We start from the raw sequence: 19,653 nt of genomic DNA, 5'->3' as shown, positions 1-19,653 counted from the left end.
GTGTGATCCAAAACTCAAAAGTTTTGCATAATTCTAGATTTAAGTTGATAAAACTATACATACTACATAGAGCATACTTTACCCCAGAGAAAAGTAATTAAGATATTCACATCCCTCGCACGGCCAAGATGCTGTTCCACTCAAGCTGGCTTGAAACAAGTTATGAACTTTACCCTAATTGGTGAGCTACTATGATAGTATTCTCACACGTAAGCACTGGGGAGCCCAACGTATGTGCTGCTGAAGTCTATTGGAAGCTTTTAAAAGACCCAAGTCTTGCAGAACAGCGGCAATATTTGTAGATCTGGCTCTTTTATTTGCAAAACACAAAATCATTGTCTTTAACATGAATAGGCACAACACCTCCCACTATCGCCAAATGGCACAACAACCTCTTGCTCTGGGTCATGGCAGAAGACCATACTTCACAGAGAATCTTAAGAGGATTGCGTAAATTCCCTATAGTGCATAGATGGGAAGAATAAACTTAGCAACTACAAACCCATGTTAATAAAGCTAAAAGCCGCCCTGGCTCTCTGCTGGAGTTGAAACATTGGTCTTTGTATGTTCCGCTTGTCAGTCTTTTTTTATTGGAAACACTGACCAGTGTAATATGCAGTCAAGCATAGTGACAATGGCCCATTGGACCTCCTTATTCCTAGCACTTTTGAATGTTACCTGTTTGCATGCACTAGTTTTTGGGGGGCTGGATCCTCCTTTCTCCAATCTGGCTTTAGCCCACAGATTATTGTGGCCAGAACTGTGTACATAATCTATATTTGGTTTCCTACCTGGTGCCTTAGGGTCATTGGACTTGGTAACTTCTGAAACTAGTATAGGGGGTGTTTGGGCAAAGGATATGGTTGGATGTTAGTTGGTTTGGGAGGCATTATTTTACCTTCGAGTCATATTTATTGTTTTTGCATTAGTGTACCGACTTTATTAAAAAATAAAAACAGATTTTAACCATATACATCACCTTAGGCCCACTGGCAAATCACAGTACAGGGACAAGAGCAGGAGGCTTAGTACTATATGAAATTATTAAAAGTGCTATGTGGTGTGGTTAGGTTTCAAACGTCATTTAGATTTAGAGTGGATATACACAGACAAAGCAACACAAAAACCCTGCAGCTTTAAGGTATTTGCTACTAGAAGGACAGGCTTTTAGTTGGAAACTTATGGCTGCAAGAACAGCCTAGGGGGGATATTTACAAGGGCATAGACTTTGGGTGGCTTAACGCTGCCTTGCAAATATGGCCCTCCTTTTCTGCGGCAAAGGGATGTGCAATGGGTGTTGCTGTGAGTGTTCCCACGCAACACCCATTGCTTTCCGACACTGCCCCTTCCTTCCATGGATCTGTAAACCTGAGGCAGCTCCAAAACTAACGCTTTTCAAAAGGAGGTGTTAATGTGGCAAAACAAAGAGAAATACTTTTATTTCTCCTCGTTTTTTGCAATATATGTTCTGCATTCTACAGCAAACAGAAGCAAAACAACATTAATGATTGCTTTTGTTCAATGCAAGCACCCTTGCACCATGTTGCAAGGGTACCTACGCGGGTGCTAGGAAGCCAGTTAGCTCAGGGGAGAGTACAGGGGTGCACCATATTCTTACTACGGTGTATCCCTGTACTCATGAAATGACGCAGCTCGGCGCAGCTAAATGGCTTGCAGCGCCATACCATTTCATTGTAAATATCCCCTTTTGATTGGAGGCAGTTATCACATTTTCCAACTCTAGACTGTGGTCCATGAACAAATGTTTTCTTGGGGAAAATAATCCACGTACCCTTTCAACCACCTCGAAATCAAAGGAATTTTAAACTAAGAATCCTTTTTTGGTGAATAGACGCTGAAATATGTGCCACACAACCTTTAACTGTGTTTAGTTACTCTGTTCCTAAGCAAGGAAGCACCAATGTCTTAGTTATGCATCAATAAAAAAAAGATTACAATAGTTGTCCTCAAATCAATTTTAGACGTTGTAGGAACATTTTTTGTGAAGAGACCTACTGGCTGATACCTTACACAACAGAAACCAGTAAGGAGCAGAATAATAGGGTAACTTTTCAGTTTCCAAGGCTTATGAAGGGGTTTGGAAATTACATACCTACCTTGTCCGTTTTGGGACAGCTCAATCCGTGCTGTCAATGTGACTCACATACAAATGCTGAACTTCTTTCTGTGTTTGGCCCAGTATGAAAAAATGAGTATCTACTCCAAATCATGGAAGAACACCTTCTCCAGAACTTCAAATAATATACATATGGAAATAAACGTTGAGTAAACTCAAACTTCCTTGACAGTGGATGAACCTTCTCCCAAGATCAGCCAAATGGAAAATACCCTTGAGCTACCAATCTGGTCTTGATAATATGTTGCTAAGAGGATAAATATGTGAATTGTTGCTTTCTGCCAACTTGGCTCCCAGTTTGGGTGGCCCATCACTAAATGCCTCTTCATTTAGGCGTTCTGAGCCTATACTGTCCCTATAGATCAAATGGGCTCATCCATAAAAATCATATTAGAAATCAGATCCAGAAGATTAATACCTTCTTCTGATCAAGAATAAATCCCACTAATAAATATCTTATCCAATAGGGCTCCCAATCCTGAAACATCTAAAACTGATTTTGCATGCACTCCTCTGGAGGAAAGGTGGAGCACTTCTTCTCTACGGTAGGCAAAATATACTAGAGCATTTGTGATGAAATGCACGAATGCAAAATCCATTGAATATCTCTGGTCATGCAAAAAATTGAGAAATTCCTCACAGGTGGCTCCCCGGTGTAAAGGTGGTTTTCACTGGTCAATTGTCCAAGTACAGGGGAGACATGAATCCTTCTCATGGGGATTGGAACTCAATTTCCCAGAAGCCACCAGCAGGGTCCAGGGCAAATCCAATTGGAAATAGTCTGCCTGTGACAGGGTATGCTCCTTTCAAGTTTGTACAGTCGGTGGGCATATCCTACCAGGAAGAGGCGACACCTCCTTCCAGCCAAGAACCTTTGATTCCCTTTCCTGGGAGCTATTCGCACCTCCCAGCAGGCAGCCCGGTGATCATTGGAGATTAACTCTGCAAAGGCTATTAGAGGCTCAAGGCAGGAAATGCCATCCGCCTAAAAGTCAGCTGTCTTTCAATAAGATTATACCTGGTGTTCCCCATGCCTTAGGCCCTAAATGTTGTTGTCTCACATAAACCAGCTGTTGGTTTCACTTAATATGTATGAAAAGAAGATATTGAAAACACATAGAAAATACACACACAAACACTAAAACAGCATAAATATCAATTTATGAAAGCATTGCACCAGTCAAGTATACAATGGTTTCTGCTGAGGTGCTTTGTGATAAGTGCAAGAGACTTCATGAATGTGTTTGGACCAGGCCTATGCATATATAGAATGAATATGATTATTATTTTATACACCAACCTTTGCACTGCATGATCACTTATTATGGGCACCTCATCAGAAACCATTGCATAATTAACTGGTGCAATGCTTTCAAAAATAGGAATCTATGCGGCTTCATCTTTCTTGAATCCAACAGAACCGCCGTATAGGAGAAAACTTTCTAAAAAGTGGCATTTTAACAAAACGGATTTAAAATCCAACGTGACCATCAAATTGGATTTTACATTATTGAGTCCTTGAACTATGCTTCCAACTTTTCCCAAATTAGTTATGCATTATACGGTTTCACAGTGAAGCCCAGAGCTTTTTATGGGACAGCCAGCTTGCCACAACAAAACAAAAAACACAACACTCCGTGGGAGATTTTTCACTGCTAGGACATTTAAAACGTGTATAAATGTACTTTGTTAAAGACCATGCATCCTCCCCTAAGCACATTTTGAGCCTACCTTAGAAGTGACTTACCAGCATTAAAAAAGAAAGTTTAGGTCTGGTAAAAGATTCGTTTTAGCAGGTCAAATGTAAAAACAAAATGGTTGCAGTAGCAGGCCTAGTCATCTTTTCACTTTAGAGCTGCAGTTCACTAGAGACATTTTACTTTGAGGCCCCGGGTACACACAGAACCATATGCTTATACATATGTTAGAGATGCCACTTAGAGAGCGGCCAAATATGTTTTCAGGTGTCAAGAGCACATAAACTTGAAGCTGGACGACAATGTTCGTACCATGTAGTGCTCTATATTCACATGCTCCACATACTTCTGTCATCTAGTGTTGGGCTTGGACGTCTCAAGTTGTTTTATCGGAGTCTTTCAAGTGACAAGATACACTGCAACTCCTCCCTTAGTTGGCAATGTGCACGAGCCCAGACTCCATTTTGTTTTGTTTTACAGTGTATTGTAGTGGCGAGTAAAGAAAGTATGGTGGCTATGTGCATTAATACATGAAGGGGCAGATTTATGTTGGTAATGCGCCACGTTTGCATCACGCAACTGCGGCGTAAACGTGGCGCATCCCTACGACCCATTTACAACGTGACGCATCTAGGCAGATGCGTCACGTTGTAAAGCCCTGCGCCACTTGTGGGCGTTCCGGAGCAGGGTGGGCGTTCCGGGGCAGGTGCGCCTCGCAAAAGTGGCTGAGTGAAATCTATAAGATTTCACTCAGTCACTTTCAGGCCAATGCTGGGTCAAAACCCTGCGCCTGCTTGAAGAAGGCGTAAGGCTTGACGCAGCATTGGACAGATAGGGCACCCCCGAGGCTTTCTGGAGCTGCGTCGCGCTTGCGACAAAACTCCAGCAATGCGCCACCTTAACGGCACAGATGCGTCACGCATCTGTGCCGTTTTTGCCCCATGGTGCGCCGCATTGTAAATGCTGGGGATGCGCCAGTTATCATAAATCTGCCCCGAAGTTATTTAGTAACGGACGAGACCAGTGCAGTAATTAGAGCCACAAACTTACAAGGATGGTGGCCGCATGTGTATTTATAGCGCAACAGATGCTTACATGATAACGTTATCTGTTCGTAGAATGTGATGCTGTCAACATACATGCTCTGCTCAGACCATAAAGTAGTACCATTCTACAAGCGGCAGCTGGTGTGTGGGTGGTGCAGATGCCGGAAAAAGTGCCTTGAGGATCGTTTGGCCAACCATTGCCTGTTGTCTGAGATAGCCACACAATGTTTAGGGATGGGTGTGTAAGGGGAGGTGTGGGTGGATGTTTGACCACGCAGCTCCTTTGCATATGTCAGCTAATATTACCCAGAAAAGCCATGATTGAAGTCTTCTTGGTGCAGAATGTGCTCTGGGGATACCAGGGCTTTTAGCTTTACGATAATACATACTGTTGACTGCATTTCACTATCCACCTGGCGATGCCTGCTTCAGAGATAGGCTTTCCCTTGTAGGGTTTAGAAAAGGGTCTAAAAAAACTGATCAATTTTGCAAAATGGCTTGGTCCTGTCGGTATAGTACATGAGAGCCTATACATCTGACAACTAGAGCGTGAAGGCCTCTTTCCACTACAAAGTCTGGCAGAGTGATAAAGACTGTGAGTTCTATGGTTTGATTGAGGTAAAAAGGGTGAACCAGCTAGGGAAGGAATGTTTGTTTAGTCTCAAGTCCCAATCTACCTTCATGAAGGGGGCTTAAAGTTCACAAATACAAAATGATGGTATGGACTAGGGCATACAACGAATATTATTTGGTACTATTAATGTATCGCATTCATATATACACACATATATAATTCCATTTTTATATATAAGCAAAATCTCCTTTTAAAAAAAACAGTTCACAAATACATATGAGATGTTATAGCCACAAGAAATGCTACCTTCCAGGGTTAATGTTGAAGAGAGCAAAGGCTCAAAATGAGTCAAGATATTATGGCAAGAATTATATTGAGGTTCCTTACCAGTGCAGAAGAGGAGTCAATTTTTTGAGGTTGAGGGTCCTTTTTTCTGCCCTATAGGCAACCCTGGGGTACTATTGGGCAGTCTGATGACATGTCTACAGCGGCTTCTAGTACGAAGGAGTACATTTTGGGGACCCCACCCTGTATTGTGGTCTCCAACAGGAGCCCCTATGTCATGGGGTTTGAAGGGCACTCACACCTATGCAGGGTCAGTTTTATTTTTTCAAACATCTGTTCAGCCCTCTAGTTGATTAATGTTCTCCATTGAAATGTAGGTTGAGTAGATGTTGCTTAAAGCCCGCGTTATGAAGCCAGGCATGCCACCCGATGAGGATTCGGATATGGATACCCCCATGGATGTGCTATCTGCATCATCAATGGGGTGGTAGAGATAATTCCCTCTTTTGTCATTATCTCCTCTGCACCCTTATAACTTGTCTGGCAGGTGCTGCACTAGTAGACATGCATGTTCACTTTGTGGAAGGTGGGCCACCCGTTGGGCCACCTGGCAGTAAGTAGGGTTGTAGTGTCATCCGGGGTCAATGCCTTTGCCGGATTATAATACAAGTCTAAATAACAACAGAAGTGTTGTGTGGTAAAAGACATCAGTCGTCCAACGGGTCATCTGTGAGTACAGGTTTAAATGGTGCCCCATAAGGCTTGCAGGGGCGAATAGCCTGCCTTCCCCATAGGAAGAGTGAGGAGACCCTCGCAGGGGGGGTATGAAGACAATGGAGGTGGTGACAGGGGGGGGGGGGCGGGCCGTTAGCACTGTGCTTATAGTTTTAGGGTTGTGAACTGAAGGCGGCTCCAAAGCCAATCATTATAGAAACATTAGCTTCCTCTTTCAAGGTGAAGTCTCCAAAAGGTTTGGAGGGAACTCTATAGATTTCCAGTTTGGGGAAGAATAAGGCTTTACCTTGCATACAACTCCTCCTGCACTCTTTGTAAGATAGGTTGTTCCAAGTCATCTGACAATGCAGTCTATTAAATCCCCAGTACCAATGGCTGCTTTGGAAGATGCACAGGCCTTGGGATCGAAGAGGGCCTCTTTGCCAGCCCAGGTGGCTTCAGCTCCCATGGTCATCGAGGTTTAGGGAGGATCTCAGGGCTCGGTAGCCAAACAGGGTTTGTGCTCTGAAGCCTTTGGTCAGTGCTGACCAGAGCCTGAAGGCGGTGGAGGCCCCGAAGGCTGTAGTGTTGGGAGGGCTCGAGGCCCAAACCCTATGGGCAGTGCTCTTGCCTCTGCATTAGGCTTCCTGTGGGGGGGCTTGGTGTGCGGCGGGCCAACCATACTTACAGCCCTTGCACAGGGCTTCATTCAAGGGATGGAGGTTGTCTTGGTGAGAACAACATCTTGGTCTTCCTCCTGACTGAAGTCTGAGGAACAGACTGCCGCCTCAGGACTTCGAGACAGGTGTCAAACGGTTGGTATCATACCTGTTTCCAGAAGATGTCCAGAGTGTGATCAGTAGCTTGCCGCTGCATCTTTTGACGAACTCGCCTTCTCTCCTAACATTGTGGGGTCTTCTACGAGCAGAAGGTGACAGGGGCCTGGCAAGCAGTGTCACCACAGTCACAGGAGAGACAGTGGTTACAAACCTCATGGTGATCGACCAAAAATATTTGTCATGGCACTGGGTAGAGTATTGGACTGTTGTTTTTTCCGTCACCAAGTGCATTCTTTGTTGAGAAACTGAAGACGATGGGCGAGCGCCCCTGAAGAGGGGCTATGACACAAGCGCTAAGGAGCTGATGGATTAGTTGGTCTTCAGGCTGTCGCAGAGAGTAATGCTCATGATGATGGCTTTTTTTGGTTTGAAGTAGAAGTGTAGAGAATGTGTCAAAACTTGGGCGCAGTAGTATACTTCTGAACCAGATGGCGGGTATGGTGGCTATTGGAATCTAACATGGAGCCAGTACCCAAGTGCACTGCAAACTCAGGAAAGTCACAGTAAATGTTGGGACTCCATTTTCTTCAAAGAAAAACATCTTGTAAAACGTTAATATCAGCACTAGATGGAAGTAGTATGTATCGACAGCAAGACATACTACGACAAACTGGTTACAAAAAAAAAAAAGATGTAAAAGTGTGGCATATGAAAAAAAGTAGTTCATGTAACATCTTTATGTAGCTGTGACATCACTTTCAGATGACATTTGTGACTCTCCCCTCAAACTTATTCTGGAAACCAGTCCTACATAATTTCTTAAAAATTCAGTTCCCATCTGTTCATTTATTAGCGACAAATTATTAATATTCAGGATACTGCTCAAAGGGAGTTGGAACATTTCTGCGCATCTAGAGCCGATGAAATTTAGACAAACCGATCATAGTCACGTTTGTCACACAGTTGTAAAACAGTTCAAACTTTTTTGTATTGAAATATAAAAAATGATTCATAAAATATATAACATAATGAAAAGTAGTCTGGCTTGGCAAGAAAGAATCACTTACTAGATAGGCTTTCAATAGTGCGTGTTTCATTTTCACAAATGACCTTCTATCTCTTATGCAGCTTTTTAATTCTAGCATTAAAAAAAATTCCCCCAGCCCAAAATGACAGTACGCTCAATGCATAAATGGACATACATCTCAAAGAAAACTTTTATTGTACTTCCGCAACATTACACTATAAAAACTCCATCTCCAGTAAAACCACCTACTCTGTATCCTACAAAAATAGTACACCGACTCAATGTGCACGCATGTCAAGCAGATCCAGAAACCTACATAATTGTTCACAAATTGCATGCTTCGTTCTAATTTCCTCTTGTCTAAGTTTCCCTCAAACTCATAGCAACATCTGACTGGTTAATTCACCAGTCGGGCCCAACAGTTAAAGGACAATTTTCACAAAAATATAACGTTTTTCTCAAACATTCTAGTAGCGCTTGTGTTCCGGTTTTAAAAGTCTGAAGACCAATTTTGGTGCACGAGAAAAAAAAATATACATACATATTTGAATTAACTACATACTGTGTATATATAGATGGAAAAAAAAGTCTACCACTTCAAGGTGCATTAAGAAAAGAACTTAATATGCATGTAGTAGAAACAAGTACAAAATTCAACGGACAACATAATATGTTGCATCTATCCGATTGAATCAGTCAGGCATTAAAATGAAGCTTTCCCCTCCCCCAAGACATTTCAATGTGCCATATCGGTATTTACAATTCAAATAACATTTTCTAAAGACAAAAAGTGTCAAACATTTTAAGTGCTTATGTTGAGGTTTAAAAAGTCTGACGACTTTTGGTGCACAAAAAAAAAGATATATAGACACATATTGGAAGCTACATACTTTATACATATCGTTGGGGGGGGAACAAATCTACCACTAAAGGTGCACTAAGAAAAGAACTTAGATTGCATTTAGTAGAAACTAGTACAAAACTCAACGCACAACACCCTATGTTGCATCTATCCAACTGAATGAGTTAGGCATTAATCACAAGCCGCTCCCCCCCACTTCCCCTCCCAAAGACATTTAAATGTGACATATCTGTATTTATAATTAAAATAAAATTCTTTAAAAAAAATTAAACTTTTTTTCTAAACATTCTAATAGTGCTTATGTTGAGGTTTGAAAAGTCTAAAGACTTTTGGTACACGTCAAGAAAATAGATATATATTTTAATAAACTGCATACTGTATACATAGTTGAAAAAAATATCTACCACTAAAAGGTGCACTGAGAAAAGAACTTACAATGCATGCAATAAAAACAAGTAAAAAAATTCAAAACACAACATCCTAATCTACATCTATACGACTGAGTCAGGCATTAATCACAAGCCGCCCCCTCCCACAAGACATTTCAATGTGTTGTATCTGTATTTAAAATTCAAATAAAATTTAACAAAAAAATATTTTCAAACATTCTGTTAGTGCTTATGTTGAGGTTTAAAAAGTCTGAAGACTTTTGGTGCATATGAAAAAAAATATATAGCTACATATTTTAATGGACTTCATACATTTAATTTTTTTTTTCTTTATCTACCACTAAAAGGTGCAGTAAAATAAAGTAGGATACGTTGTAGAAACAAGTACAAAAATGTATTTCGCATCTGTCCCTTTAAATGAGTGATGCATTAAACGCAAGCTCCGCCCCCCCTCCATCAAGGCATTTTTATGTGCCACATTCACCAATCTAGATACAAAAAAATAATTCAGCATTGAGATATCATTTTAGATTACCCGCTTAAAAAACTTTGCAGTGCTTGTTTTGCTCGAGTTCCATGGGAATTCTTCCTCCCACATCACTATGTTATCACTGTATACCTAACAGGGTTTGAAGGCCCTTGTGTGACAGGAAACTGCACGGAGTAGAGTGGTGGGGCACAGGTCAATAATGCGGAGAGCATTTCAGCCCATATTATGACAAGTGTGTCACTGATTTTGAGACTACTATGGTACTAAGGAAGGCATCAGAAATTTGAAGCTGCTCTCGAGTAAGCAGTTTCCTTCAAGAAAGCAAGGGAGTCGCTGTTTAGCAGCTCTGCCAGGTGAAATAGTCTAAAGGAAAACAATTACACCATCCATAAAGTAGCAGTAAAGCATGTTCCCACTACTGCTGGACAACAGGAAACAATGTATTACTGTTGGTGTCAAAATAGCATACTTGAGAAGCAGTGTTAAACTGGAAGTGCTGTGAGCTACTCAATAGACAAGGTTCAGCTAGCAAATGCTCATGCTCCGAGCTCTGCTATACGCTTTATGCACATCATTGACAACCGTTGTAATCTGAAAGCTTCAGCATCAAGTTTAGTTTGACCAAAGTAGCTCAGAAGGGAGTATGCAGCAATACACCCTGGGACACAACAAATCGGATTCCTGCATGCTGCAATTTAGCATGGAAGATCAGAACTTTGAATGCAATGCCAAGAATGTAAAACTTCCTGCACTATTAGATTGTTTGAGGGGTCATTAATTTAAGCTCATTGATTTTGCTAAATTACCGAATTTGAAATTGGTGTACTGATTGAATGCTCTTGCTTAAACAAGAATAAATATGAACTATGCACTGAAGAATGAACAAAAATGGGACTAGAAAGAGCAGGTTACTTAATTTTACTGGTAAACTGAAATAATGGGTGGACTGTCACCGTGTAATTAGCCTTCAGCTTCAACAAAATAAGTATATGATGATCTGCCCATTGGCGATTCAAAAAATACTTGGGCAAACTGTAACTGTGTGATTGGTGCGTCATCTCTAGCGAGAACGAATGTTTAGTGCGTCATCTCTAGCGAGAACTAGTGCCTGTAATTCACCAAGACTTATTATATGATCTGCAACTTTAAGCTTATCGATTATCTTCACTTACAAGTTCATGTCCACACAGAAGTTCCATGTACATCTCATTCAAAAACTAGATGGGACACTGATGCCTTTTCAAATAACTCCAATAGATATGAAGTAAAAAATGTTTTTTTACGTGCACAGCAAAAAAAATGTTATGTCCAGAATACAAAATAAATTGATGGGGGAAACCAATGGGAAAAATAAATAGAACTTGCTCTCATCACTAAAATACTTGTCATTTTAGGGTGCAAGAGGATGGTGGTGTTCCGAAATTGTCCATTTTACACCTCCTGTCTCTGCATCATAGAGGGTGGAAGAAATCCAGGAGAGAGTTCGAAGTTTCTTCCAAATAAAAAGAGACAACACTTACATTGTGGCACCTGCCAGGATTTCTGCCACCCTATTTCCTGCCTCCCCCATCTTCAAAGTATACATGCATTCAGAATCTTTCCCAAAGTTAGTTATTACGAAGTCTCTGACTTCTTGCCTTGTACACCTCAATCAAGAGGTCCTTCACATATTGAATCTCTCGCTCGATAGAATCAGACTTCTCTTTCAGCTCACGATTGCGAACCTCCAGACACTGGCACTCTTCATCTAGGGCATCATATTCGGCCCGTTTCCGTTGGCGGTATCTCAAAGCTGCTGTCTTGTTTTGGTCTCTTTTTTTCTGCTTGCGGTCCCCTTTCTGTGGGGAAGAGGTGGAGCTGGCGATGCTACAAGTGTCTGAACTGATAGGGCAGTCATAGGGCGTCGGCCAGCGGCTCGCCCTCTTGGTTTGTGCTGGCGGGTCGGTGTCACAATGGTTGCTAAGGTCACTGAAGTCCTGCAGGTCTTCTCTGTGAAATTCACCAGGAACATTGCAGTACAAGTTGAGAAGATCCAGGCAGCCGGAGTCTAAAGTCTCCAGTGGGGCTGTGGTACCGGCAGTCGCTGAAGCGGTTGCCTCCACCACCGCCATTAAGGCCTGGAACTCTCCATGTCTTCCCTCTGGTTCATGATTAGGGAACTGGAAGTGGATCTCCCCAGAGGGCGGGGTACTGGGTGCTACTTGATCTGGCACCACAGGCAGACCTGGAGATAGAGACTCCTCCAGGAAGTAGTCCTCCATCTGCTCAAGTTCCTTCTTCAGGAGCGTTGTCATGGTCTCCAGGTCTGGAGCCTGGGGAGTCGGCAGGGACGGGTCCATTGTCATTGGCAGGAAAGCAGAAAAATCCACTCTCTCTGTCATCCAGTCTGTGAATCCATCACCTGTAAATTTGAAGGGAAAAACAGAGGTTGGATCAGAATTCCTATACCCTTAGTTTGTGATAGTCCCAGAACTCTGCCTGGCTGTGGCTTACAACTAACTGGTTCTACTTTTGGCAGACCCTTTTTTTGCTTATGAATTTGAGTCGAAACTAGTGAAGCTCCTAAATGCAGTTGGTCACTGAGGCTAAATTATGTGACATGTACAACTCTGCTACAACTTTTTTCTCTCTAAATGCTACATGTGCAGCTAAGATACGCAAGACATGGTTACAATTTAAACTCATTGTGCTACCCATGACCACACCGAAGGACCACAGTTCTCAGTACTGAACAAAAATGAATGTGGAGTTGAGCTGTATGTACTTCATTACATGAACAGAGAAGTTAGGGCCTCTGTACCTCTACTAATTCGGCTGCAAATCAAAAAGTCACCTGGAAAGAGCTGCACAAACCATTAGATGAGTAAAGGTGCTATTCGCCTCATGAGTCAGTTTCTTGACCCTGGTACATATACTGTTTTACATTGAAAATGAACTGTTGAATAAGTAAAAAAATGAAATAAAAAAAGTCCTAACCTCAGACACAAGACTATGACACACGCACCTCAAAAAACAACCATTGGTTTACCTGCCAGGCCACCGGGCTCCGCCCTATGGGCGTGCCCCACTTCCTCCATAGGTACTGCCATATGTTCACAGTGGATTCCGTGTGCAGGAAACTTCATAAGCTCCGCCCGCCAGGGGAGAGCGCTAACTGGCAACATAGACATGTCCAGGTCGAAGTTTAGGGCCATGAGGTGAGACATTGTGGCCATTGTGATTCAGATCTGCGCCAAACGGAGAATTAGGAATACCAGACTGCAACTTGGAGACGCAATTCCTGCTGTAGGTGGCTGCGGCAGGTGCAAAGAATGAACTGAAAGACCTGTAACAATGGCAGAAGATGAAAATTTTTAATAAGCAAGTTTAGTCAGCAGTAGAAAGTTTACCAAAACTATGAACAACATACTTGGCTCCACCTACATGCCTATTTTTTTTTTACCTTTTCTTACAAAAATGCACTAACCCCCACATGTTCTCTGGATGCAGTTTTTCAAACACTATACTAACCAGTGAACGATCATTTTTAGTAACCAGGTAAAAATGCCCTCTCTTTGCCATATCCTTCACACTGATATAATAGCTCTTTTTTTCTTCCTATGGATCATTTTTATGAACAGCAGTATAACCTCGTAATTATTTGCAGAGGGCTTCCCTTAAAATCATAACATTTATCTGATCAGTCCCCCCTCACCCCACACACACAACCAGAGGATTTATGTGTCCAAATTAAAGCTAAGCGGGGTGTTGAAAGCCCGCCCTACGACAGCTGGGATCCAGTCACAAAGAAGTGGGACACAGAGCAAAATCACAGCTAACCCCTTAGTGACAAAGCTTTATTAAACAGCCTCTTTGGGTGGTGCAGTATACCTTAGCATCCTAATTGTAATTTCCCCACACACTGAAGAGTTCAAGCATTGGATACAAACAAGCGATCCCAAAAACAATATTCCTCAACAAAGACTACAAGTGGAAAGTAACATGGTATACCCCCGCTGCCTCCATCCATTCAGTTCTAGGTTCAGAACCAATGTAGCCATTTCCTTAAACTCTACTGACATGCTGGAGTAATTTTATCTTATGCAGAATATATATATATACATATACACACACATATATATATTTATATATTTATATATATATACACATATACATACACGCACACACACACCCCTATACTGCCAATGTTATGTATTGCTTGGATAGCATAGCTGCCATGGTTTTGTTGTGCTTTACTTTCTACCTCAGTTTACTGAAATGTACCTGTTCCATTTAGGACTTTTCACCAAGAAGTATTATAATGCATAGGTTTGTTAAACCTAAACAGGAAAGAATCCATACTTCTAGTATATGGGCAATAAAGTCAAAGCTCGAAATACTGGGAGTTAATAAAAGGCTCACCATCTTAACATAATTCCATCCTGAATAGATGGAAACATAATTTGCCCAAAGAAACTTCCATCTTAACTGGTGAAGCCTAAACAAACTGTGCCTTCAAAGCTTCCATTTGCTCTAAATTCTAATTCACCCCTTTCAGATTCTCATTATACCAATTAACACAAGTGCCCTTTGCTCAGCTGTGAGTACATTTCTGTATTACTCTTCAAACAGGCTATAATTCCATTGGTACTGACAGATTTAATGCCCTGAAAATAAATTTAGAAAAATCCATTGCACCCTTAAAAGCAGAGCCATTTCAAAATAACTTCCTCCCCCCATAAAAGATCCATAAAATAACTAAAGCTTGCGATACAGTTCTTGTAAAGCATATACACACTCCATTGTACTGTGCTCTTTAGAACAAAACTAGTGTTATTTTCACAAGAATAAAATCAAGCTACCTTCATACATGGGATAAAAACAACTCACTCAAATAAAAATATACAGGTTTATACACTTTTTTTGTATTTTATGTTGCACCTTTGCACCAAATGTAGAGCCTGTTATAAGTAGCATATCTTGCAATAATCGTATCTTACACCTACGTCCGTTTTTAAGATTGTCCTACAAGCCATTCAACAAGGCAACGATAAATAACTTTACAATGCCTTAGATTGGTATTCACACAAAACAAATGCTAACGTAGGTGAAAAGTGATGTTACTTACACCGCGCCAAACTCACACTAGTGGCAGTAAAATCAAAAACAAACCAAACATTTTTCTCCCAAAATGTTTCCACGACATACCTTCTCTTCCGCCACCCACCCTGTGAGGATGGGGCTGATTGCAATTCCTTCTCACGCTTACCGGCATTTAATCCATCAATATGTACTTTACACTTAGAACTGGCTAAGGTGACCGGATGATTTGCATAACTTTTGTTAGTTTCCATAAAGTGCGTGTGGACCAGGCAGTCCCCAATAACTATTATCTTATGCTCCACCTTTAATAGTGTGAATATTGTAAGAGCATAATCATGACAAACTACCTCCACTGCGGAGCTTCATTTGTACCTGACAAAGCAATTTCAGTTGTTTAGATGCGTTCCTTATGCATGCACAGAACGTGTATGTATAGGGAGCATATTAATTGCATTTATGCATAATTTACTTACACGCTCGTAAAATACACACTTGTTTTTTTTTTTGTCAAGCGTCATGTTTTATAGGCTCGCGTGCCTTTGTTGGGCGCTGAATGACTTTATGCGTCCACGGAATATAAGCGTGTGGAAAGTGCTGTTTCTGGATCATATGCATAACTGCTCGCGAGTGCCGATACATCTTTGGATTTGATTAGCATGACCTAAATTGATGTGGCTTATGTATCTGGCTTGACTGTAGTCCCTGGTGGCGGCACTCCCTGTAACGTTTCTGTTGCAAAATCCACAAGTTTCATGAACTTGATATTTGTATTGCTTTCTCCTGGGTATTTTTTAAAGAATGACTGTTATACGGCTTTCGGGTGGCGCAATTATAAAAACATTTTTAAAGATGCATATTTTGTTTACTAACGTTTGAGAAAGTTCAACAATGATGCACTCATTTCCAAAGAATAAATAAATAAGACCAAGAGTAAGTTAGGGTTTTTTTTTACATTAGAAATCTTAAACTCTGGATTTCTCCTTCGTAAGTCAACCCTATAGATTTTCCAGAGGGACCAGCTAAGTGGCTTACATTTTTTCCCGATAAAGATGTGATTTGGGGTGCATAAATAAATAAAGACTTGAGTACCTGGCCTACAAAAAAAGGTTAGAAGCATCATGAAAGCAGATTGCCATAAAAATAAATGCCATGAATCCCTGAGCACATAAATAAATCAAGCAGTATGTCTCTACATATTTCCATACCCCCTCATTAAAATTCACGAGTTATACCAGTTTTAATAATTTACTTCAATATCTTAAAGATGACATGGGGAATCCAGAGTCTGACCAGGTGTTCTTTGGTGGTAAGTGTTAAAAGTTTGCGGGCTGCCTGAGTGTGCTAATGCAACTAATTATATGATACCCCATTCTGCACCCACTAGATACCATGAAATGGGCGCCTCACACTGCCCAAACAAAATCTAACACACCCAAGAAGCAGTCTTACAAATCCAGGTTGACCGACTGACCACCCCTTTAATGTGCTACGAGACAGGGATCAAATAATGCTTCCCCTGTGACAAGATCCCACTTTAAAAAAATATATTTAAAGAGTTTTATATAGCGCGAACTAGACCCGTGCTATCGGGTATCAGAGCGCTTTACATGAGAACCAGTTTCGTTGGAGATGGACACTCATTTTTTTTGCTAGGCATGGGTTGATTAAGTGATTTGCCCAGAATCACAGGACGTTGAGCGTCGTTGCCGAGACAAACCCGGTTCAGCCACTTGGAGGTCAAGGCTACATCCTCTCCCCAAGAAAGTATGCTAGGCAACTGGATGTCCAAAACTGCACTCCAAAGACTTTCTTTTTGATTGAGGGGGGGGTTCGGGGGCGGGAGACACGTTCGGTTCAAGCCTGCACGCCCCCACTATACTTCACTGTACTCCAGTACAGGTCGCTCTGCATTGCCCCTCCCCCTTTGTAGGCCACACCGCTCCCCTTCGTTTCATGGTAGTTGTTTTGTGTAGCAACAGTACGGGCAGCATTCAAGGGCGACAACGAAGGAGAATAACAACCGAACATCTCCTGGGACTTGTCTGCACCTGCTGTTGAGCAAGAGATCTACCCTTTCCCCTCCGCCGTAAAGAATAAAAAGTACCAGTTTGCCCAAAATGTACTGTTACAAAAGAAACTAACTAAAGGCCTAAAAGTATATGAGATGGATTAGAAAAGGTTTAATAACCCAACCAAATGTCAGATTTTTTGTTGGCGATTGTTGATGAAGGACTTAAGATTAGATAGATGGGTAAACGTTTTTAACCATCAATTGAGCATTTTAAAACGGTGGAGATGGGCCACGTTAGGAAGCGGTTGAAAGAGCCGATTAGTTGTCCGGAACTGCGTGTACCGGCTAATTGAATGAGCAACGTAGGCCACATGGACAGAGGGAATGGAGCTATAGCGAGACGCATGTTGTCTACACCCAGATTTTGAAACGATAACCATTTACACTACGATGTTGGTTGTATGTGGCTTTGTTGTCAACTAATGGCGTCACTGCCTAAGGAACTAGAAATGTACAAGTACAGGGCATAATGAAAAGTTTGCCTCACGGGACCATGGGGTTATTTAGTGCACGTCCACAGCGTACAAGGATGACATGTTCTAAACCTGCCCCTTTCGAAGTTACTCTGCCTCCTTCAAAGTCACAGGGAATTTTTCCTACCGACGAACTACAATGTTTACTTTAAGGGTACGGTAATTCACCAGAGATTCTTGCTGGGAAAAAAAAAATTCGTAAGACTACGCTGCATACCGTAAACATTTATTTATTTATTTATGCAATTTTATATAGCGCGGACTTTACCCGAAGGTGTCAGAGCGCTTCACATATGGACCAATAATTATATACAGGAACAAAATACAAATGCAAACAATAAGTTACATGGATCAAAAGTGACACTAGTGAGCAACCAAAATACATGAGGTAGCAATCGGTGCATTACATGAGAAAAAAGTGAACTCATAAAAACTGACACAGTGAATCACATACTTAAATCTACCAAGGAGCAGGGAGCGTCTTCTAAATGTCTTAGAAAGGCAGGTCGTATACTCAATGTATCTCGTGTGCTTATCCTGAACACGTTTGATACAACCATCAGACCCAACTGAGCCTACTTACTGTCTCCAAACTGATCTCCATGGATAAAGAAGGCCCATTACAATCAATGTTGGCAGGGTTTTAGGGCCTCTTCGCAGGGTGTGCCCTACACGGGGTGACCGGGACAGCGCCCTGGCGTTTGTGGGGTGGATCGTTGCGGTGTGATGGCAGCATATGTGAAGAAGATTGGAAGGGGACAGGGGTTGGATGGGGTGCAAACAATTTCGCGGAGATACATTAATGCTGGCTGGCTACAAAGTCTTTAACGGGACCCGATGGAGACTGAGTGGGATGGACATGCTACTGTTTGTACATTAAATAAGGCACCACCGTGTTCCGCCCAAGGGAATAATGGCGGCCTTTGCCCTGCCTCTACGGAGTTTGACAACAGCGGCCTTGTTTACCTAAAAGGCTTCAAATTGCTTTAATTCCGCTGAAAACAATGATTTGTAAAACTACAATTCTGAAAATGCGTCCAGTGTCAGAATTCCCATACACGTTATAAACAAACATTAACAGAAAAAGATCAGCTACTCACTCCATGGTGGCAGGCAGTAGGAGGGCAGCACAAGTGTAGCACACACTTGTCGGACTCGGTGCAGGTCTAGAAAGCCATGGTACGCGGTGGCCGGTGCTCGGTGGGTCTCCTGCTGATGTTCTCTAGTCTTGTATCAGATGACTGTATGACTAATCCCTCCCCGGGTCTGGGATGTGTACCTCACCGCAGGCTGACGTCAGCGCGAGGATCACTCCGCCACCAAATACACTGGTCGCGTTGCCACTGTTACTGTAGGTGGAAGGCCGCGCCCAGGATGACATCAGCTGCTCGGTGGATAGTCACCCGCCCGTGCTGAAGTGTTCTTCCGCCACTTTTACTAAGTATTTTAGTCTTCGGCGTTGCATTTATACAACATCGTAAATAAGGCTGAATATATTTCCTTTTGGAAATGTCTTGTTTTTTTCTTGTATGTCTACTTAGTGCGCTCTAAAACTTACTGCTATAATTATGAGGTGGGTGGGGTATATTTATCATTCAGATTTGTAATCCTTATGCCCCTCCCCATTCCTCAGCACAATGCCTACTATAAACTGTACTGCTTAATTCTTTGATATTACAGTGGGGCAAGGGTCCACAATTGTTATCGTAATGTGCGTAAGAGGGGACTATTTTCCTTTGCCTATCCTTTCCGCTTTAAAAATGTGACGTTTGTGTCTTTTTGGTACAGTCCGCTGTGATGGGAAAGTACTTGTACTTTCTTCTGGTAGGAGCCAGTCTGGGTGGTTTATGTATCTTTCGGATATTGTCCGTGGTGAGGAAGACCATATCTTTTACTTTTAATACAGTTTGACATGAGGAATATGTCCCCGTGGCGTTTAGTCGGCTGTTATAAGGATACATTATTTTCTTTTTTGATACAGTCACTTCTGATGGACCCTTGTGTTCTTGGTACGTTCCATGTCGATT

The 19,653-nt window shown here is 41.9% G+C and overlaps 1 protein-coding gene across 1 annotated transcript; it reads right to left on the bottom strand.

Annotated features, from left to right (window-relative positions):
• Nucleotides 1-8,425: 8,425 nt before the first annotated feature.
• ATF5 (activating transcription factor 5) lies at nt 8,426-19,018 on the bottom strand. Its single transcript, XM_086930502.1, has 3 exons — nt 18,727-19,018; nt 13,029-13,325; nt 8,426-12,401 (listed from the first exon to the last, which is right to left on the bottom strand). Exons 2-3 carry the CDS (start codon nt 13,213-13,215, stop codon nt 11,608-11,610), a joined length of 981 nt encoding a protein of 326 aa, XP_086786628.1. The 5' UTR covers nt 13,216-13,325; nt 18,727-19,018; the 3' UTR covers nt 8,426-11,607.
• Nucleotides 19,019-19,653: the final 635 nt, after the last annotated feature.

The sequence above is a fragment of the Lissotriton vulgaris genome, chromosome 7 (genome assembly GCF_964263255.1).
Source record: "Lissotriton vulgaris chromosome 7, aLisVul1.2, whole genome shotgun sequence".
In the NCBI taxonomy this organism is placed as follows: Eukaryota; Metazoa; Chordata; class Amphibia; order Caudata; family Salamandridae; genus Lissotriton; species Lissotriton vulgaris.
This window is presented reverse-complemented; position numbering and strand designations above follow the sequence as displayed.

Coding starts and splice junctions, on each gene's coding strand:
- ATF5 (XM_086930502.1), bottom strand. CDS start 13,215: ATGGCCACAATGTCTCACCTCATGGCCCTAAACTTCGACCTGGACATG. Junction 12,402..13,028: donor GGAGCCCGGTGGCCTGGCAG/GTAAACCAATGG, acceptor TCAAATTTACAG/GTGATGGATTCACAGACTGG.